The 22,155-nt window shown below is 38.7% G+C and overlaps 1 protein-coding gene and 1 long non-coding RNA gene across 3 annotated transcripts; one reads left to right on the top strand and one right to left on the bottom strand.

Moving 5' to 3' along the window:
• Nucleotides 1-538: 538 nt before the first annotated feature.
• ptprna (protein tyrosine phosphatase receptor type Na) lies at nt 539-21,609 on the bottom strand. Of its 2 annotated transcripts, none has more exons than XM_085248490.1 (24): nt 21,171-21,609; nt 17,760-17,810; nt 12,757-12,867; nt 12,422-12,527; nt 12,185-12,332; nt 11,824-12,019; nt 11,430-11,582; nt 11,148-11,285; nt 10,991-11,025; nt 10,660-10,901; nt 10,335-10,421; nt 10,134-10,213; nt 9,638-9,702; nt 7,830-8,039; nt 7,333-7,599; nt 7,081-7,228; nt 6,870-6,943; nt 6,462-6,539; nt 6,156-6,275; nt 3,486-3,652; nt 2,671-2,724; nt 2,451-2,515; nt 1,710-1,783; nt 539-1,600 (listed from the first exon to the last, which is right to left on the bottom strand). In XM_085248490.1, the coding sequence occupies exons 1-24, from the start codon at nt 21,244-21,246 to the stop codon at nt 1,529-1,531; spliced, it is 2,817 nt and encodes a 938-aa protein (XP_085104616.1). In that variant the 5' UTR covers nt 21,247-21,609; the 3' UTR covers nt 539-1,528. The 2 variants fall into 2 exon arrangements, with proteins under 2 accessions (XP_085104616.1, XP_085104617.1); XM_085248491.1 differs by having other exon boundaries at nt 7,333-7,551.
• Nucleotides 9,315-12,200, top strand: LOC146556943 (uncharacterized). The gene is made up of 3 exons (XR_014888878.1): nt 9,315-9,455; nt 11,442-11,598; nt 11,830-12,200. It is a non-coding gene; the product is annotated as an uncharacterized LOC146556943 (long non-coding RNA).
• Nucleotides 21,610-22,155: the final 546 nt, after the last annotated feature.

Below are 22,155 nucleotides of genomic sequence, written 5' to 3'. Positions count from 1 at the left end.
CATAAAGTTGAGGTAAAAAGTTGTAATACGTTTATCTTTAACTCGTGTTTGTTGTTATAAGATAAAAACCCTTTAACCCATAGAAGATATATAAAATTTAGATGTAGCTTAGGGTCAAAAAAGTAAAGTGCAACACAAACTGCATTCTTTGTAATTGCCAGGAGGGAGTGACACCTCTGGTTTAATAGAAAAATGTCCAATTGTATTGATGTCTTTGGAAAAATGATCATACTGCTCCTATAATTTGCGACCATAGTAAGAACTTTTCTAATGATCTGAATTGCTAGTTTCAAGTGTTAATGGTGTCTGTTGATGTTAAAAAAGGGATAAAGCAGGCTGCTATACTGTAGGGTGGGCCCTTGGTTTCTCACTCAGATCACTCTAGCTCATCACATCTTGTTTCCAAAAGCCAAGTTAGTGAGTCAAGATGCTCAAGGCTTCATTATGGTGCTTGATGATGGATTATATCACAGTGGCTATCTTGCAGTCATGGTAGAATCAGCAATCCAGAAAACAGAGAACACTGAAGGCATTAGAGTTTGTTTTCTGCTGCATCACATCACAAATTTATTTAGGTCAAGTCAAAAATACATTTTTATAGATATTTTCTGTCGGTCTGCTACATGAAATAAACACAATCATCAGAATGAATTATTTACACGAATCACAAGGTCGTACACTGAGTAAGACAATAGAAGAACGCAAAGTTGCTTTGTGTGCAGAAAGGGAGACGGCGAGAAGGTAGTTCATGGTCAAGTCGAACATCCATTACGAAACGACCAGCGCTGAAAGCAAACGATCATGTTTTCAAGGCAAAAAAGACACGACTCAGAAATAAAAACACACTTGACAAAAGAATACAGTATTCAAATGGACACGAATAACAACACATTCAAAGTTACATCGGAGAACAACCACACCATGTTTAACTGGGATGGCAGCCATAAATATTTGATACGTTTTGACAGGGGGTTCGACAGTATTATAACTTTGGTCCAATTTATATGTTCACCAGAGCAGCCAATACAAACCTTGTGTTGGTCATAAATTCCTTTTATGTTGGCTGATCATTTGAGGTAATAATGTCCAGTAACAATTTAATCAGATGAGTGTAAGATAACTATTTTGTCTGACAGCATGACCAAGCTTATCCCATATTCATCTGGATTCACACAGGCACCAAGGTTTTCTGTTAAATTCCCGACTGATAACCGAGTCCATGTGTAATTAGAAACTTAGGATACTAATAGAAAAATCGAATCTTGCTCTAATTGGAAAGAACTTTGATTCTCTTTGCTTTTGCTTCCTGGAAAAAAAAATCCTCAAAATAAAATTGGACTCCATAATGTTTTAAACACCCAGACAATGAGTCAGCAGGGAAAAAAGCAAGAGCAATAATAGCTCCACTGTGGCCAAGCAGATTTTTATGTACAGTAATGATCATACATGACTGAATCATACAAGTGTGTCCACTGGAGCGTGTATTCTTTTGTGTCTGCATGTCATTGTATCCATCAGCAGCTGCATCTCACTGTGGCAGGGCTTTCAAAATGGCATTCACCTCCTCAGCTACCGCCGTCAGGGCGAACTCAAACTGGTCCTAATTAGGAAAAGCAGGGAAGTGAGGCATTTGGGTAATGATGCACAATCTGAAGACTAGAAAAAATATACTGAAAAAAATATGCACACAAACAATGGACGGTATGTACCTTGGTGCGGACTAGGCCAGGTCTCTGGTCTCTGATGTGCTCCAGTGTGGCTGCAATGTCGATCTCCTTCACTCCTAATGTCATCAAGAATAGTAGCAGCATCACTAATAGTTTTTTTCTGATCTCCATCAATCTAAATCTGCTATTTTCAGATGATATGGATGTAGAAAATTCACAAAATAGATCTGTTGAGGTTATTTGTGAAGAACTATTGTGATAGAACTGACAAGAGACAGTGAAAAGGTCAGTGTCTCATTTGAGGTTGAAGTCTAAACAGACAGCAACCATGTCTGATAAACAAAAACAGATTCTGACAACTGCAAGAAAAAAAAGGAAAAAGATAATGCAACCCAGCTGAAATTAGTTTCAGTAAAATAAGACTTTGAATGGTATAGATGGAATTTGATTGCATTTCAAGTTTCCTGACTCTTTCTACAAGATTCCAGTTAAGCTGCTAAACCACTCAGCTCAAGAAATACTGAAGAAGTATGCACATATGATTAAGTTTGTATTTATTAAAATATAGTCTGAACTACCAGTACCTAATTTATTTCAACAAGCAGCTTGTAACTATAGCACCCTCTGCTGTAGTTGATAGGAAATGCAACTGTAATATGACTCAGACCAATTAAAGATTTGACTTCTCAAAATCTTTCACTGCATCATCTGTGGGCTGTAAGTCATAAAGATTAGGTATGGATGTAATGTTTCTGGGTAATGTTTTTGTTTTAACTGACTCACCCTTGGCCATGCGGTTCAGCACCATGTCAATAAGGATATACGTGCCAGTCCTGCCAGTGCCATCACTGTGGGAGTGACAGAAACGCAAACATGATCTTACAAAGTATTTTTCTTTAAAATACCCTTTAAGCAGAAAATTCACATGTATATCTGCGATTTCTGTTGTTCCACAGAAATCTGTGATCCTACAAACACCAGAGTATCTTCCTTTCAGTCTTACCCGCAGTGAACGATGATTGGACAGGAACGACCTCTGTAGCATTTATTCACCTTCCTGAAAAAGTAGAAACCAGGGAGAGAAAAGAAAGAAAAAGACAAATGACAGGAAAATGTGCTTGGTTATAAAATATTTATGGTAAAGGTTACAACTGACCTTTTCACAATAAAATAAAAACATCTTATTATTAATACAGAAATGGCAAAGTCTGCTTTGAGTATTTGTGGAATATCACAGTGAAAACAAAGTAAGTGACCATGTTGGAAATACAAGGAATGGAATAACTGCATGTGACAGGTAAATAAAATGAGATCAGGAATAGCTGGAAATTTGACTGGACGGGAAAATTAGATACTGCATGAGGGTGTGGAGGACAGTGAGATGGTGAAAACAGGATAGAATAAGTGGAGAGGAAGCCACAGATTCACTGTCCCTCTTGCAGTAGCCAGTCACACCTGCCAATGCTCATTTTTATGACTATGCAACTGGAGCCAGAGTACTAGCTGCAAACCACAAAAATGACACCGGGAGATGTTAAAATACAAACCTGTCAACCTGCACACTGGGGTAGAGGGAGAGAGAGAGTGTCAACGATGATGGATTAAGCTTGAAATGAATTACACGGAAAGTGATCATATACACTTACAAATAGCAGGGAGGATGGAAAACACAGAAAAGAGATGGACATGAAGGCGATCAGCGGGATTCAAATCCACCAATGTGACTACTGGTATTTCAAGTGTTTATACATATATTTATTTGTATGCTTTTGTATAAACAAGGGCAGTCTGCGTGCATGTTTGTGGGTAGTTTCTTACCTGCGGAAGTCAAGCAGTGGTCGTGTGGAGGTGGGGATGCCATCAGCTGGCCAGCTCAGCAGGTGAAACTGGGTCAAGGTACGTGTCTCCTGCGTCTGGACATTTTTCAGGTAGAAGCTACGTACCAGGAAGTCCTTGCACCAGATGTGTTCTGACACCAGGTTCACCTGACATACACAAAGACACAGTGGGGAGGAAAGAAGAGAGGGAGGGGTTGGATGCAGGGGAAAGGGGTAAAAAATATGAGTCATGAATCTTTTGAATTATTTAAAATTTAAATATACAGAGATTCAGCTTTTTAAGCGTTTAATCAGGTAAACTTCCAGGAGGAAAAAAAGGTTATACATACTGTGTACTTACTTACTGTGAAAATAACTTTAGTATAAACAAGGCACAGTGAATCTAAGTCTAATCAGCTTTATTCATTGTATTCTCTATGACTCATCGTTTTTTGTCATATATTTTGAGCAAAAACAGCAGGGCTAATCAAGGGATCTTTTCCATGAGTGTTGAAACAATCGTGCAAATATCGATACAGGAATCAAACTTTGCATGTTTATCTCTCTGGTATGGAGCTGTTAATTTGAAAAATCCTATTTGCCACAACAGTTTTCAATTTTTTCCAATTCGACCATCTCAGAAACAGCTGTTTTATTACATCATTTCAACCACTGCCTACTTTTCAAGTTTCACTTTGATTTATATGCTTTTCGCTATAGGTAGGTCAAATGTAATGTAAATCAGTTATTTTTCTAACATGCTAACAGACAGATAACGTTAGATTACACCAACAGCCACTTAATCACCAGTTAACCCGACAAGCAGTTCTTTGGAGGAGTTCAAACCCAGAACCCTCTTGCTGTGAGGCTACCCAGATATTTGTTGTATTGGCTAAATAAAATGACTAATCCAAGTACGATATCAAGTATATAAAGTTAATGCTCTCTGAGTTCTGCCCTCTCCTTTACTCCATGGTGAATGATTTGTTTCTCCAGAAACACATTTTTAACACTCATGCAAAGCTGGATGTAGGCACCGGGGGTATTTGGGGTTTGGTGTCATGTCTAAGCAGGGGCGGATCTAAAAGGGTGGCATGGGGTGGCAAGTGCCACCCTAAAATGATCTCTTGCCACCCCAAGTGCCACCCTAGTTTTGCATATGACAGTGTTGTTTATTAAAATAAGATAGCTTATAGATTAACACTTAGATTAACACTTAGTTACAGTTAACAGTGAATAGAAATGCTTAAACTGAATATATTGCATAGTGTTACCCCCCTCCACCATTAACAAATGGTTCAGCCCATAGCGCAGACCGGCTTTTTTCTTGTGTTCAGTAGCAAGCGATGCTCATGATTGTGTCAGAGCACATTTTGAACAACACCATGGGAATTTCAGATTTCACAGATTCACAGATTTCAGGTGGTTGGTTGTTGCACTCTGGAAATGGAATGAAGGTGAGTGTTATTAACCGTCTGGGGGTCCACGGACACGCTGCACCTCCAAATCACATGACTGATTTAAGCTGACACAGCAACAAGCTGCAGCCGTGCTGAGTTTTTGAGCCTGCGTTGAATGTTCGGACTTCAAAGTTTTTACATTTTAATTACAGGCCAGTAAATCCAGAGTTATGATAAAAAAATATTTGTATATATAAGCCATGCTTTTTTCTAAATACTGTCGTTACATTTTTTTTTCTTCGACCAATTTAAAAAAAAAAGTCAACACGTGGGATTTGGTTGTTTAGGAAGAAAGGAACGTTTTGGGAGTGACGGAAACGGCAGCGAGACAGAGCGAGCGAGTGAGAGAGTTTTTAGAAGGGGGACATTTCTGACGTTTAGTGTGGAGTGTACAGTTAGTGTGTTGTGTTGTCTTGTGTAGTTAGTCTGTCGTGTAGTATTTGTTTTGTTTTGTGTGTCAGCAAGGGCACTAATGAACGTCACAAAGGCACATTTGCAATGTAAACACTGTCACTAAGTGATACACCTCCTGTTGTCAGGCCTGCAGGTTTTTCCCTGTGGAAAACACAATTTGTGGGGCATCTTACTGCAAGACCCGATTGTTCTCTCATTTTAGATAGAGTAATATTTTTAAGTGGTTGTACAAAATAAAAAAAACGGCAGGTGTATTGACTGCATTTTTAGATAAATAGTTGTATATGTTTACAAAATGTGTGCATAATTTTTTAAAATGTACAATTTATATTTGCATTTCAAGTTTAATTTACTCAACATGTTTCTGTTTTTTTTACAGTAAAAAAATACTACTAGGATTTTACATTTGTGTGATTTCAGATCAGTAATATTAATACAGTAATGTCAATGAAAAAACAACTAAATTCAGACACATGAGGTTGAAAAGAATGGAAAGAAGTTTTCAGACTTCATTTTTGCGAAACTTATAAAATTTGACACTATGATCATTCAGGAATGGCATGTCTAGTTTATGCTATATAAAAATATCCATATTTCTTGGCTTTGTGGACAGCCATCTTGAAAACAGCCACCATTTTAAGACATCAATTAGCTAACAGGCTTTATACAAAGACAATGTAGTGACAGAAGCAGACATGTGCCAATACAATTTGCACTTGTATACACTTGTGGATGTACACTTGTAATGTTATCTTCTGCACTACGCGAGAAAGCTCAAAGTTAAACAGGAAATTAACCTCATAGATGTGGTAGAGTGACGAGCCCTCGTCAGGCCAGTATCGTTCACACTGCTTCTCTCCGTCCTCCACCAAAGCTGTCATCATAACAATCACTGTGCAGCCGTTCTCCCACACCATCTGAAGGTTGAACAGAGCAAGCACACACACAAACACACATCTTAATGTCACTTTAAGACGACTCAGTATATGGCTGTAAAATATGCACTGCTTTACTGTCTTTTGCACTGAATATATTACAAATTCATAGAAATGGGAGGAAGACAGAGTGATGGGGAAAAGAAGCAGAGGGGAGACTGCACCAACCTGCCAGAAATCAGCAACAGTATGGGGAAGAGGTCCCTGTGTGGCAATGTAAGATGGTTGGCGAGGATCATGATCAAACTGATGATTGAAAAAGGAAAAAGAGTCTCTTAAAATCCATGCACAGAATATGAGTATTAGAAAGTTCAGATGCAATTTGCATTTTCATAAAATTATAATATTAAGATTTGTATTTCTTAATTTCTCTCGAATATCAAGAGAGAAAAATATGTCACGCTGTATCCTGATTGAGCTGCAGATTATGCTTCAAAGTGTTTCCTTACATCCAAACAATGACTCCTTTCTTTATGAAGTCATCTATCCAGCAACAGAGTATTACACAAATTTATACTTAACTGAATAACTATGTCATATTTTATATATGTTTTATTTGACATGAGGGATTCTTACAAGCATGCTGGCATTGATATAATCTTGTTTATTGGGGTTTACATCAGTCTTCAGTTTCACACGAGAGTGATCATCTGGAAGAAAAAAGAAGGTGTTTGGGCTTTAATTATGTTAAAGGTTTAGGTTAAAGGTTGGTGAGACTTTCAATTAAATACTTTCCATGAAAATGTACAAAATATAGAAATTGTAAAAAGTGTTACATGTTACTAACAGGGGAGGGCTTCAGCATGTCTGTTTTTGTCCATGTTGTCTGCAGACTGAGCCACAGCTACTGAACTGGGTTCCGCCTGATAGGAACACAAAGCCTCCCACTCCTTCTGGAGACGGTCCTTATTACGCAGGTGATCCTCCATATACGCCTGAGGAAGAGATGGGACACCAGAAATAAATATTTCATAAACAAAGAGCAGATTTCACCAATCTGTAGTACATTTACTCTCCACGCTGACTGTTTTTCACTCACTAGTATCATGTGACCGGTGGAGATGTCCATGTTAGACTGGGCAGGCTCCTCGCTCCAGGACGGGGTGGAGCTGTGGGTGGAGGATGGGCTGTGCTGGGGACCATCACTGAACTGGGAGGAAACGCTGCTGACACGGGATGTATCTGTACCCCTCCGTCCACCTGCACCCGTGCTTACAGCAGGTCCAGAGATGCTGCTGCTCACTCCTCCCATACAGTCCTGGCGGCACAGGGAGGATTTAGATGCCATGTGCTGCCGACATAGCTCCTGAACAGATGGAAAACTGCATTACTTTAGGCATTTAATGCACGAACTGCACGCAATTAACTGCCTGACTTAAGAGCTTTTCTCGATGCTTTTAATTATCTGCCTTTTTCTGCTTTTCCATCCATTATAACACCTCAACACTGGGAAAAATACATAATGATGAAAATGCATCAAATAGCACTAAAGGACACTTGTATGTAATTTTGACCAGATCCCTTATGTAGCCTTACCTGGTAGTCAAAGTGAGTTTCTGCACCTCCCTCTGGCCCCAGGCCAAGCTTGCCATTGTTCACTTGCTGAGCATAGTGCCTGAGACAAGCTACGGCCATGGCCAATACCAGCACACCTCCAACAACTGCCATGGAAACAAGGGTGATAACTGTCCCACTGGAGCCCTGGGAAACCCTGGTTACCTGAGGGAGACCCCGCGCATCTGTCCTCTAGAAAAAGGATGATCATAAAGAGCAGTGAGTAAGATATAGACAAGTGGGCAGGAACACAAAGAAAACAGGCTGTTATCTCCATTTTTTAACATGCGCATCAACGGTCAACCCAAACTAAGGCGCTCCAGCAAATCCACCCTCACTACTGCAATTCAAAGGCCACTCATTTCCTTTTACCAACAGAATTGCTTCTCTGTAACTGCACTTGACAGCAACGTGTGCCCAGTGAGCTGCTGAGCTAAGTTTAAAAGACAGAGGTCTGAAAGGTCAAGGTGTTGCGCCCCAGAAATCATTAAAAAGACAGCTAAGGCTCCAGGAGATCAGCCAACCATCTTATACAACATGCCATGTATCAGTGCTATGAGGTATAGTCTGCCCCCAAGTGTCATTCCACCTATTCTTCAACTTGATCTTTATTTAAAAACAATTTTCCCCATGCTACCCACATACAACAGAAGTTACCAGCTCTGTTTTGTCAGCTTAATGCTGTGGCTGTTTCACAGCAGTGAAATTGAAATGTCAATCCAAGGAAAAACTAATAAAAATTAATAAATAAACCAACCAGCCTCGAAAGGACAAGTTAAATTTGAAGGCCAAGGCAGAGAAGAAAATCAAAAGCCAGAAGGGAAGTGCACAGCGGTAACCAAAGAGACAGAGGTAGTACAGTATCTTTACTTTGTCCTAACTTTACAGTATATCATCGTTTACTGACAAATACCAGCACTGAGATATTGTGTGATTAAAAATGCAAAGAAACTGTCCTTTGTCGTAGTTTACAAAATGTACATAAAACGAATGAAAACAGCATACAGTAATTTAGAAATGCAGTAATTTTTTTTGTTTGTTTTTTTTTGGGGGGGGGGGGACAACATCATTTGAATAAATTAATAACACACAAACACACACACATGTCTAGTGAGAAAAAAAGGATCAGCTTGTGCCATTTGATCACATCGGTATCAGATACACAGATGCTGGCAGCACGACTGTAATATTATCACTGTAACCCTGAAAGCAATCTGTGTGTGTGCGTGCCTGTGTGTGCGTGTGTGTGTCATCCTTATATTCAATCTACATGCGCATTTTGGAAATAATGATCGATTACACATAAAGACTGACACATGAGTGACGATTCAGAGGCTAGGAATCAAGCTGTTTATGTGAAACGGTGAATAATGAGGTTAATGACATTGGTGACTGTTGCCATAGCACCTGGGATCTGGAAGCCTCAGTAGGGGTGAGGTGGGGGGGGGGGGGGAGATGGAACTCCATGGCAACAAGTGAAATGCTGGTTGTTAGGATGTGTTGCCTCACTTATTGGTTCTGGCAACCACAATTTACACACATAAAAAAAGAGTTGTATACAGCACAAGTGTAGTGATCTTGTTAACAAAGGTTACTTAATCGCTGAAGGTAAGAAACGTGATCAAGTTATTCTCACTTTCTTAGCTATACATTTAATTCATGTCATAGTATCAGTACTAAACAAAGCCACAAAAGATAAGCGCAAATAAAGACACACAGTACACTGTGATTAAATTAGAGCGAAAATGTTAACAAAAAAGATGAAAAATGTTTGTGTGTAAAACAAATACCTCTCCCACACCAGTCTGCACAATCTTGAGACCCGTCTCAGACTCCAGGAAATTCTTTTCAGATACTGTTGGAGTAAAAAATAAAAAAACAACACAGGCCTTTCAATATCGGGTCTAACACTGTAAACCGACTCTTGCATACAACCTGACAAAAACACATTTATTTACAACATTTCAGCTCTCCATGAGGCAAACGGTTCATGGAAAAGAAATGCCTATAGTATGTATAAGTCTACCAAACAAAAACATTCCTAATGTAATATAGAAAGGTAAACTCTTCACTTTTTTTCATTTCTAATGTTGTTTTGTCTTGTACTCTTCTTAGTGTTTCAGTGGGGATGAATCCAAAGATTGGGAACGTATATTTTGAGCCTTATGGTCTGTTTTAGCCTTATGGTGAAATTGTGTTTAACATATGTACAGTACGCTACATTGCTACGGGCCATGGATATGTACAGTATGTGGATAAATGCAAATCTGTGTTTTTGAGCCTTACCGGCTTTAGCAGCTACCTCTGCCGCCGTCATGTTGTGCTCATTTTGTCGGATACGGAAAGTCAGTGCAGGACCGACAACGCTGGCAACACATAAACACAGGGACACACATGTTGGATCGCCGAAAACTGCAAAAATACAGGAATGAAGAGTACAACAAACTAACTGTCTCTAAAGCATCTAACATACAACTACAGTGCTACCTAATGTTGATGAAGCTGCTTGTTGTCAAGTGTATTTTATCAGCCAGCAGCTCCAACATCTTGACTCCATCGTACAGACTCAGGGGACTACGAATGAAACAAACATCATTAATTTTGCTGTAAACACAAATTTTTAATAAATGTCTTGTTTTCTGCTTTTTACTTTTAAATAAATTACTATTAACAGGCTATAATTAGACAGCGTTTATTAAAGCATCACTACACTAAACAAATCATTAGTAACTCAAACAAAGTTTTTTTTCATGTTTTAGATGTTTTTCCTATGAACCGAAGAACTGAGTGTTAAAATAGATCAAGTGCTGACCTCTGATTGGTGACAATGTACCCATACTCCTCTTTGGCCCCTGTGCTCTCCACTACTGGCAGCCCCTGTCCCTTAAAATCTAGTCCAGCTTCAGCGGGAGCAGCCTGCGGAGGTTGAGAGGCAGACGGGGGGAGGCTGGAACTCTTGGATGAAGGTGTAGCTTGAACTGAGGCAGTGGAGGGGACAGGGGCAACAGGAACAGGCTTCTCTGGCTTATTGGAAATGCTGTCTGTTTTTAACAGCTGCATATAAGGGGGAGAGGAGAAAACACGCCTATGTAAGAACCTATGATCACATTTTTTATGACTGCTATTAGTAGATGCTAACATACTTCCTTGAGGGTGTTGAGGTCTTTTTCGACTGGATCTATGAATACAGAGAAAATCTTTTTTACACAAATACTAAATAAAAAATGCTGGAAATTTTAGGGATTATGATATTTCTATATTTAAGAAATTGGGAATTTTTTTTTTGCTTTGGTTTCTTACCAAGTTGGGGGGGTGTGCCAGTTTTGCCCTGATGCTGCAGCAGTGTGAGAGCTAGCTTGTAGAGCTGCTCCTGACTGAGGTCTCTTGGACTGACTCCGTACTTCTGCAAGACAGCCGACATCCTTTGGCGCAAGTCATCTAACACAGGATGGGATTACTGTTATTTTTGCACTAATCATTTTTCAAACATATTGGCAGATTATGTATGTGCATCTGTAGTTTAACTATGTGTGTCATTATGTTTATGCTGTATATATTTATGCTTGCGTTCCTTTTTCTCACCATTATTCCCAGACAGTGTGCTATAGTCCTGAAGAACTTTCTTAGTCTGCAAGGGTTGCTGCCTGCCTGCAGTACCAAGCCTCTCCTGTAGGGTGTAATCTTCCACATAGTCCACTGGTATATCCAGTTCCAAGTCGTCATAATAAGGCAGACCTGCTCATGAAAGCAGGTACAGCAGGAAACATCATTGTTTGTGATTGGCCCAAAAATGTGCCAGAGTTCTATCTTTTTTTATGTCTATGGATACTTTCTGCATGAGAAACTGAGACTGGATAGTTTGTTTTTATATATTTAAGTGTATGCATTTAAATATTTTTAAAATATCTATTTATCTTTGTGTTGAATTAGTAAAAAAAATTATGAAAAAAAGTAATTATGTTTAAAAAAATTTTACCTGCAGGAACCACGGAAGGAGCCCCTCTGTGGCGGTAAGATGGCTGTGCAGATGCCAGGTAAAGAGACAGAGCTTCCAGCAGCAGCTGCCTGTCACGATCACGCTCTCTCTGGTTGGTCTGGGACCTCAAAGAAGGGCGGGCATAAGCACCTGCTGAACCCATGAGAGATCTCTCTACTTCGTCTTGGTACCTATGCTGTGTTAGCAGAGACAGTACATAATACCTGTTATACCAGATGTAAACTGTGGCACATTATTATGTGTGTTACACTTATATGCAAAATTTTGTATACACCTGTTCATGAAGTGTTATAAATGACACAAATCCAGCTGCTGCTAATCACAGTGTGTGTTTTCATACCTGGAGGTACGCGTATGGGTCCATAGATGCTGTTTGCATGCGCAGTGGGGACTGAGGCGGCTCAACAATCATGTAGTCCACATATTTGCCACTAGGAGAAGCAGACGCTGATTTTGAACTTTGGTGGTGGGAGGAGGGCTGTTTGGACCTGGCGACCAAGAAAGAATCGACTAAATCTGTTATATAAATATGCAATTTCTTTCTCTGTCAATTTCAAAATAACTAAGGTGTACTTGCTGAGACAAGGATGAGGTGTTTGGCTTTGAGGGAAGTGTGGTATGAGGAACTCTTTTCAGCTCCTTTGACAAAATATATTGGGTGATGTCATCCTGCCATGACAGCCCTGCACATACAGATGGAAAATACATTTTAAAAAATAGCTGTTAGTAAAAGTGCAAGACCATGGTGTGTGTACAGATTACAGAAATACAGACAGAAAAAGGGGCACTGATATCAATGCTCTTTGCTGACATTATGAATGAATAAAGCACTTTTTCGTTTTATTGCAGCTATTTAAAGGCATGTGGGTATTCACTTTAACACTTTTAGCTCTCTATTATGTTCAGTCTCACCTTCTAGCATGAGCTGTTTTAGAACTTCTTGCATCCTCTTCAGAACAGGAACTGACACCTGGTACTGGACCTGGTCCTGCTTAGAGGTTCGACACTGACCAAACAACCCATCTGAAATACACACATGAATACGGATGTAAATATGTAACCCCAAATTTGCCAAGGGCAGCCTCTCGAGTCCTGGTCCAGGATACAACAACTAAGCTGACAGTGATTTCACAATGCAGCAGGAAATCAACAGGTGTAAGTAACAAAATTTGGCTGACTTTTTATGTGGCTGTGTCAGTTGTGTCTCCGGACCCCCGTTGTACTACACCATCACTGGCATACTGACATGTCTGCTTACAGTTATGACAAAAAAGGCAGAGTGCAACGCTTAAACAGAAGGGAGCAATCGTTAACTTTTTTCCTCATTCAAAATGTCGGCTGTGTTAAAAAAGGCCCTCAGGAGAAATTCCCCTCATAACAAAGACATTGCCATATTAGAGAAGCTATTATATTTTTTATATCTCAGTAAGCCTCTGAGAATGATCCTATTATTTCATAAGACATCAAGCGAAGTTCAGTTTTTTGTGCTTTTTGTGATTTAACCGTATACATTTCAATACAAATGGTTCCACTGACACTGCTTTGGAGGTTATTTAGTCATAGCTGTAATTCATATGGTGGCCCACACTACACTAGCCCACAGTAGTGAGTCATAGTTTTGAAGTTCAGCCCACACACTTGTCACAATCCTTTTGAAGAGCTCCTGTCGCCATCTGTGTGTGTAAGTGCTTTTGAAAAATTGAAGTCGCTAACTTGCAGGTACCTTCATGGCAACAGAAATATTAATAGCATATTCTCAGGATCACCTGTGGACAGTTTTCTCTCTTTGTTATCATAAACCGCATGCATCGTCATAGATCTGCTCTTCAGCAATAAATTACTGGGATCTTAATAAAGTTAGTATTTGCTGCACTTGCACTTAGGTAATCAGTGCAATGCAATAGGAATTGCCCCTATAAATTATAAATAAACTGTTTGGGTTACATGGAAAAGGTCTGAAATCAGTGCTTAAAAAAGTGTATGCTCACTTTTGTAAGCATCTAACTCACTTGGGTGAGTTTATTGCAAATGAAACGCTGTGAAAAGTCTAAATCAGATATAGAAGGCTTGTGTTTCTAATCTGTATACTCAGTGAATTAGGACCTAGATTGCTGAAATGCTATGTGATAGGAATAAAGATAAAACCGAGCAGGCTATGCTTTAACTGGTGCACTGATGAGTCACCACAGCCACTACACCAGCTAAATCTCACACAACCCACTTTGCCACACTGAGATAGTGAATTGTTTTAGTGAACAGATTAGGGAGGATTAAGGTGTTTTTATAGCCACGCATTTTGTATGAAACAGCCCAGCTTTTATTTTTTCAATTGAAAACTCAGGAGCAGTGTAGAAAGTGTTACACATGCACTATGTCAGGTCAGGTATTGATTTAAAAAAATTTTTGCCCAAAAAGAAAACATGAATTCAGTTCCAGCTTGTTATTGCTTTAAGAAACAGTCACTAAAGGTAAAGAAATGATACCTACAGAGTCATTATAATCTATGATTCAAGCCAAAACAACACTTTGAGTTAAGGTTGACATCAGAGCAGCTAAAAATGCTGTGAATTAGTGAAGTTGGATGGCAAAATTTTAACATTAACTATGGTAAAAATAAATAAATAAATAAATAAATAAATATATATATATATATATTCTATTATGTTTATTTAGTTTCTTTTTTGCAGAAAATGTTTCATATGATAAGAATAGCCTAAGCCTTGTGCTCAATTTTACCAAAGAAATTTACAATCTCATGAGGGATACAGGATTTAAAAATTCTTATAAAGAAATAAAGATACAAACTTGTATATGTTTCCCCACCAAGACCACTAAAGAAAAACAATCATATAAATACATATCTCGTCCTAATGATTGTAAAACGCATCATCAAATTACAACTTTGTTAATGTTGATGAAGGGCCATCCTGGCAGTTTATTGTACTAGTAGAGTATAAAGCTGTTATTATTCCTGGTGAATGGACTGATGACAGAAAGGCAGAATTGAAGACAAATGAAGAGAAGCCATCAAACTGGATGGCTTGATTGGACTGGGACTATTCTGAGAGCTCGGGTTATTTCAGTAAATGTCATTTTTTTTCTGCAGGGATCATAGCATATCGATTTCAGTGTTGTTATCCAAAAGAATCTGACAATATGAGAAATATAAGATTCAAGATAAATGAACTCATTTAAAAACATACTCCCCCCAATATATTAACTGTGATTAAAACATGTATTAATCATTTATATCCTTGGAACAAAAGTATGCATAGAAACAATCAAGCTGTAAAACATTAATACATTTATCAGTCATGTTGGATTTATCACTACCTTAACAACAACACAGCAATATTAACACTCTGCACTCCGAGCGCTCAAATAGCATAGAAAAGAACCACGAGTACCAGTCCACTTGTTTGGAAACAGTCCCAGTATAATATAATATATTTATATTATATATATAAAATATATATTATATTATATTATGGATAATATATTTGGTAACCTACAACTTGTACTTGTCCAACTAACAGTAAACCCGCAACAGCAGTTTTGTCTCATGCAGTTTTCATCCCAGGTAAATAATGTAAAATAATGTACAATAAAACAGGAAAAAACAGCCAGATGAAGTAATGATTTAATAATTTGACCCTACCCATACGTGTAAAAGCATAAGCACAGCCCTATCATCTGGTCATTTATAGCACCATATATAATATAGGAAACCTCTAAACCGTCCTCAGTAGACTTGTGTTGTTACACATTAACCAGCAAAGATGCAAGGTCAGGTTACTATATATAGAAGAGGGTTTAACGTGCTTCCTACATTACACTGATAATGCTTCCAACAGCATAAGCTACTAGAGTAACTGAACCACGGGGCGATCGTGGCTCAAGAGTTGGGAGTTCGCCTTGTAATCGGAAGGTTGCCGGTTCGAGCCCCGGCTCGGACAGTCTCGGTCGTTGTGTCCTTGGGCAAGACACTTCACCCGTTGCCTACTGGTGGTGGTCAGAGGGCCCGGTGGCGCCAGTGTCCGGCAGCCTCGCCTCTGTCAGTGCGCCCCAGGGTGGCTGTGGCTACAATGTAGCTTGCCATCACCAGTGTGTGTGCGTGAATGGGTGGATGGATGACTGGATATGTAAAGCGCTTTGGGGTCCTTAGGGACTAGTAAAAGCGCTATATAAATACAGGCCATTTACCATTTACCATCACAATATGATAAACGTGACGTGAGATCATAGGGATCATCAGTAAACCTACAAATACTTCTTTCTGGAAGCGACTGTCATGAGTAAAAACTACAGGCCTCAGCATAAAAACTTGGATCGTGCAGAGCAAAATGTGTCACTGCACACTCCACTACTTCTTGCAAATGCATACAGAATAAAGCAGCTTTTTCATCCTGTCACAGACACAAACTCAAAGATCTGAAGGGAGGCATGTATTTCATTAAACACACTAAAAAGAATGCAGTACAATACAATCATTGTTCCTTTTCACGGTAGGCACTCAGCAGTACTGAAGGTGAAAAGGGGACTCCACTACAATAATTCATGAAGATTTTAGATTTACTGCAACCATATAAAGGACTGTTTTACAATGAGCAGGCATTATTGGAGTAATTACTGCTCAATGGGTGAATGTGGATGCAATGAAGCCTTGGCGAAACCTCGGAGGACATCATAGATTAAGCCCATAAGTCTTTGATTACTGTTGGGTTGAAACAATAAACAACATTTTGCAGATCATTAAATTATTTGTTCTGTTTAGTTTTTGAAAAGGCGCAATAACAAATCTTGTAGTTATTTAAGTTAAGTTAGAGAATGCAAACCTTATTTTTTATTTTATTCTGAGAGTTCAGTACCTTTGTAATCACAGAAATTATTGAAAACATTATTAGTGACTGAACCGAGTATAAAATATCAAAGTCTCAAAGATGAACAAAAACTGCTAGGCCTATATAACTACAGCGAAGCCTGTGTGGACTGTACATTAGAAGATCAAATAAATAAATAAAATTAATAATAGGGCATTACGGCTACTACAAGGTTAGCAGTTAACTAAAAATTCACCAGCATATCCAAGTCCTTTATTCTGAACACAAACAGGGAAGATGTGTTGCTTCAATTAATGAGGACACACCTTTATACAGCCCTAATGGTTTTTTTTTAAATTATTTTATTATTGTTCCTCGTTGTCTTCATCAACTCAACACAGTTGCTGTTATTCTTTATGTGTTAAACATTTAGTTAAGTGTTACAGGAGCAGTGCTGACCAAAAATTAGGTCATTTAATCTTTGTTGGGGTCTGACAAACACAGACAGTTTACAGCTTATTTTGCTTAGTAGGTTCTTGAGGTGGTACAGAGATCAACAGGAAAAAAGAAAAAGGGGAACATTTCATCCACTTGGATTGTTTTTCTCCCAGTGTTGTCAGACACGCTGATATCTGTCTCTGTGTCTGCTCCTGGGCAGCTCATCCACTTAGTATTCTGTCCAATGATTGTGCGCTTGCGTAAGTGAAGCTTCCACGGGGAAGGACGTAAGTGTGTGTGTCAGTGACTCATCACTGTATTAGCACAACAACTGTGGGGGGGTCGACCTCGATGTGATGTCAGTGTTGCTATGGAGACAGGGGGCAGGGGTGGGGCTTAAAATGAGGAAAAGGAGAGGGGCAGGTGACTGAGAATCTGTGGTAAATAAGGCAGAGAGAGCAAAAATCCTTGACTTGTGTTTGTATGATTCTATGCGCAGCCTTTGTGTTAGGATCTGTGTGCGCCTATCGTCGAGGGCTACTAATTTACTAAGGTGCAGTGTTAGAGAAGGATTAAGAAAGCGGTCTGTCTTAAAAGTTTAACAAGTTCAAGAACATTGTGTTTGATTGTATGTGCACGTGTGTGTGGCGTACTCACCATCTGAGCAGAACTGATCCCTAGTGCACAGTTTTCGCTCAAACAGGCAACCTGAGACAGAAACACAAAGAGAAGGCTAACAAGCACCCAGAGTAAAATCTTTTACAGTAATTTCCATGGAAACGACTGCCTTAAACGCACATTCAGAGGGCGGAAATGAGACAAAGTGAGCTTAACCTGGGCTTATTCATTTTAATGAGAAACGTACTGCTCAGTGGCAACCATAACACAGTCACCCACTATCGTCACCTTGCCTTTTATATACAAATGTTACAGATGTCAATACAAGTAAATGCAATTATTATTTACATAAGAATAAGCCTCTTATATAATGGCATTTTAGTCACCCCCTTAACCCAGTTAACCCAAAAAATAAATGGCTAAAACTTTATGACTGTTATTATTTCATTTTCTGATGAAATGACACAGTTGAAATGATATCTGTGTTTGAACAAATGCCTTTGATAAGCATGGCTGAAGACAAAATGTTTGTGACCTTTAAATTTTGCAGGTATAAAATGCATATTTGTTAACAGATGACACAGTGATTGAACATGGGTGCAAATAACAATGCTTTCATTATATATTTTGGGGTATTTACTGTAATTCATTTGTAGATTTTACACTATTTCTTTTTTTAGGTCAGTGAGTAAGACCTTGGAGGGTATGGCAATGTGGGAAAGAGCAGGTGGCTGGCGATAGAGAGGACTATAACCCAGCAGAATATGCATGAGATAACTCGCCCTCGTCTATGCTTCGATCCATTTTCATGTACCAGACAATAAATAAAAATCAATAAAATAAAACAAAATAATTCTAAGTAGATGTGTGAGACAGAGTGTGTACATGCAAAACTATATCTCAAATATGTCAGTAATCTAGCTGGCTGGTTAAACTCAAACTCGAGTAGAGAGCAAAGAATGAGAACTATTTTCTCTACCTTTTATTGAAATGACGCAGTACCTAAAAATGACTCACCGCTTAGAAACAGACACACTGCAAACACACAGTGCATGGATTTTGTATTGCTGAGAAGCCCTGAAACTTTCTTTTCATGAGTGGCATTATTGAAGCAAAATCTTACAACTGTGAATACAAACCGGATTTCTTTCACAAACAATAAGCCAAAGATGTGTTTGCGTTGCACTGACGTCAACATACCCACCGTAAAAGAGATGGTGGTTACTACCTGAAGTAAGCTTTGGCAAAAAAAAAAAATACATGCGCAACACTCACTGAATAAAAAAGTATCTGTGTAATTGCAGGGGCTTGCAGAAGGGCTGACATACACACCATCATAACTGAAAGTAAATACCCAAATTAAAACCCTAACCAAAAAAACAAAACAAAAAAACAATAGATAAAAAAAACATGTCGTAAGTTCATTTTAAATTATGGCTCTCATTTTTTTTTTTTATCGCATAGTAACTGTACACTCTGGTTTATAACACAGCACAGAGGAAGACCTTCAATATCTGAACAAGATATCGTTACACGTATTTGCTATTGCTAATATTATGATTTCATTATAAAACTTTCTGCAGGCAGGTACAGTAAGTCAGCTTCCTCACATCAACAGATTAGGAGTAAGCATTACAAAAATATCAGACATATCCTTTTCATAGTGATTATAATGTTCACTTTTGCAATTTATATATATATGTGTGTGTGTATATATATATATATATATATATATATATATATATATATATATATATATATATATATATATATATACACATATGTAGAGAGAGGAAGAGAGAGAGAGAGAACAGTAAAATGTATACCAGAGCAAGGTATCGTAATGTATCACAAATGTATCAAAAAATCAAAAAATGTATCACAAAGATCCCAGTAAATCCATTAGCTTTTCTGAGGAAACTTGACCTATCAAACAGTGTTTGTTTTGTCAGGCCATCAGAGAAACAACTGAGCGGAGCGCCTCAGACACTGAGCATCATATGGTCTGCGAGAGGACGGACAGTCAGACATATGGATGGATTGATCATCATATGAAAGTGTGAAAGAAGAGAGATGGGAGGAAAGAAGAGGTGCTATCGGATGAATGGACAAAGGGAAGCAACAGTGGTTACTGGTTTCTCTCCATGGTGCTGAAATTTGAGCCGCACGGCTTTTCATTGTTCTTTTAGTTTATGCGCTTTCTTATTATTCTATGGGTTTTACAAGTCACATTATTCTTTTTAATGATATTTTCAAAAGCAAGAACTAACACACCAACATTTTGTGTTGATTTTTTACATTTTATTTTATAGAGCTTTTTTAAGTAAGTAGCTCTGTCCTGCCATCATGTTTATCATTAAATTGTCACAAAGTGTTTCTGGGTTGTTCTTGTGTTTGTTGCCAAAGAAGAAAAATGAAGAGCAAGGGAGAGAGAGAGAGAGAGAGAGAGAGAGAGAGAGAGAGAGAGAGAGAGAGAGAGAGAACAGTTGCTTTTTTCAGCTTAATTCTGAATTACTCCCTGAATTCACTGCCTGCATCACAAATCTCAACCTGCTCATGTTACACACACAACGCATCAATCTACTAAAAGAACTAAGCTCATAACCCAACCCAGCTGCCGTCAGTTTGAAATAATAAAGCTGAACCTGTATTCCTAGCATTGTTATAGAAATGACAGGGACTATTACGAATGTCACGATCATTTCTACTGAGTGGAAATGTTTAACTGGTTTCACGTTTCAGCCCAGTAATCAAAATATTTATTAAACTTGAATTAGGTGGGGTTTTTTGGTCATATTATTAAGTACAGCTTTAGTTAGTTCAGTGATGTACATGTATATACCCCTGCTGTTTACTTTTCATCATGTTTTGTAGACCCTACACACACTAGTGTGGGCGTTATTCATTAACAAGTGGATTTGGCAGCTCCCTACTCTTGTCTCTCTTGGAAGCGTGAAAAAAAAAAACAAAAAAACAAACAAATAGAAACTGAGCCCAACAAGGAGCGTCAGAGTATTGTATGTGTAACAGTACCCTAAAATGATCCCTTAATGCATCATAAGCAAAAAAAACAACCCCCCCCCCCAAAAAAAACAAAACAAAACAAAACAAAAAAACAAAAAAAACAAAACAAAAAACTATTCATTGCTAAGACTCGGTTTTGTTTTTCCTGTTACTCCCCACATCCTTCATCTCTCCTCTGCCCGTGTTTAATCTCATTAAACATCCTCTGTATTTAGACACACAGTCCATCTCTCAGTCCGTTGTTGAACGATAAGAAGAGTATAATAAAAGAAAGGAACTCATTACAAAACCAAAAACAGAGGATAAAGTATCCTACGGTAAAGGTGACACCATGGTAAAGTCATCTGCTAACATCAAACTGCGAATATCCCAGGAGTGTATTTCGCGATGATTACCGCTCCACTATCATTTCCATCATTTTCTTACCGTATTTATCACAGATCCCTGGTTGATACAGCACCGTCAAAAGGAGCAGAGCTCGCCATGGTTTAAGGTGTTGCATGATCTTGCGAAGCTTCACAGCAGAGGAGGAGACGGAGAGAGAAAGATGCGGAGTCCCTCTGCGTTTCCACGCTTTTAAACGTCCATATTGATAAAAAGGAAGAGCCCGTGTGGAGTCGACAGCTCACATTGAACCCTAAAAGCCCACGTGACGGGAAAAATATAAAAAATAAATAGGAGATAAAAGTAACTCTTCACAGTCACCGGGTGGGGCGTGGAGATCGAGAGAAGCGGGGATAGACTATTAACATGCAACGTATATCGACTCAACGACGGCACAGTTGCGGAAATAACGTAGAATCTGTAGAAACAGGGAGCTCTCTTCCATACAGGAGCTCAACCTGCACCTACGTCATCACGGCTTTGAGAAAGGGGGCTGGGGAGGGATGGTGAACGAAAGCGTTAACTTTTATAGTCCGCCCGTTCCTGAACGTCATGCATTCGTTATCCATATTTGTTTTTCTTTTTTTTTTCTTTCTTTTTTGTGCGTCCTCTCACGTAAAATGTAGATATATTTCTCTTCCTTCGAACATGTGCACATGTGCACATGTGTCAGTCGCATCAATTGAACGGTATACAGTACAGCCCCATATTTAATTTCTTGCCTCATTAAGGATTTGTCCGAGGTTAACTTTCTTGTAGCTGAAAGTAAATATAAGGCTTTTTTAAAAAAAATAGCGCTAAAGGTTTTTGGTTTATTATTAAAATAGTTAAAAAATAATGTGCTCCACAGTCAAAGGTTTGGCGAGATTGTTAATTCTTCAGCCCTTCAGTGAATTCAGGTAGGAGTACAGTGTAATAGGAGACCAGACCAAGGGAAAGGATTCCCACATAATAAGGCTCTCTGAGCCCTCTCCCAAATATAATGTTTATGTAGACTACACATTTATATTCTTAATTATTATTATTA

The sequence above is a fragment of the Mchenga conophoros genome, linkage group LG16 (genome assembly GCF_057382185.1).
Source record: "Mchenga conophoros isolate Kocher_MC1m ecotype Shallow Benthic linkage group LG16, M_conophoros_male_GT1.1, whole genome shotgun sequence".
Lineage (NCBI taxonomy): Eukaryota > Metazoa > Chordata > Actinopteri > Cichliformes > Cichlidae > Mchenga > Mchenga conophoros.
Note: the sequence above shows the minus strand (reverse complement) of the source record. Positions and strands in the feature narration are given on the sequence as shown.

Bases quoted from the DNA above. Each gene is read 5' to 3' on its own strand.
- ptprna (XM_085248490.1), bottom strand. From the start codon at position 21,246: ATGCAACACCTTAAACCATGGCGAGCTCTGCTCCTTTTGACGGTGCTG. The intron at 10,214-10,334 runs GTAGCACTGTAG...ATGTGTTGCCAG, and splicing joins AGCAGCTTCATCAACATTAG to CGTTGTCGGTCCTGCACTGA. The intron at 8,040-9,637 runs GTATTTGTTTTA...TCCTTTTTCTAG, and splicing joins TGCAGACTGGTGTGGGAGAG to AGGACAGATGCGCGGGGTCT.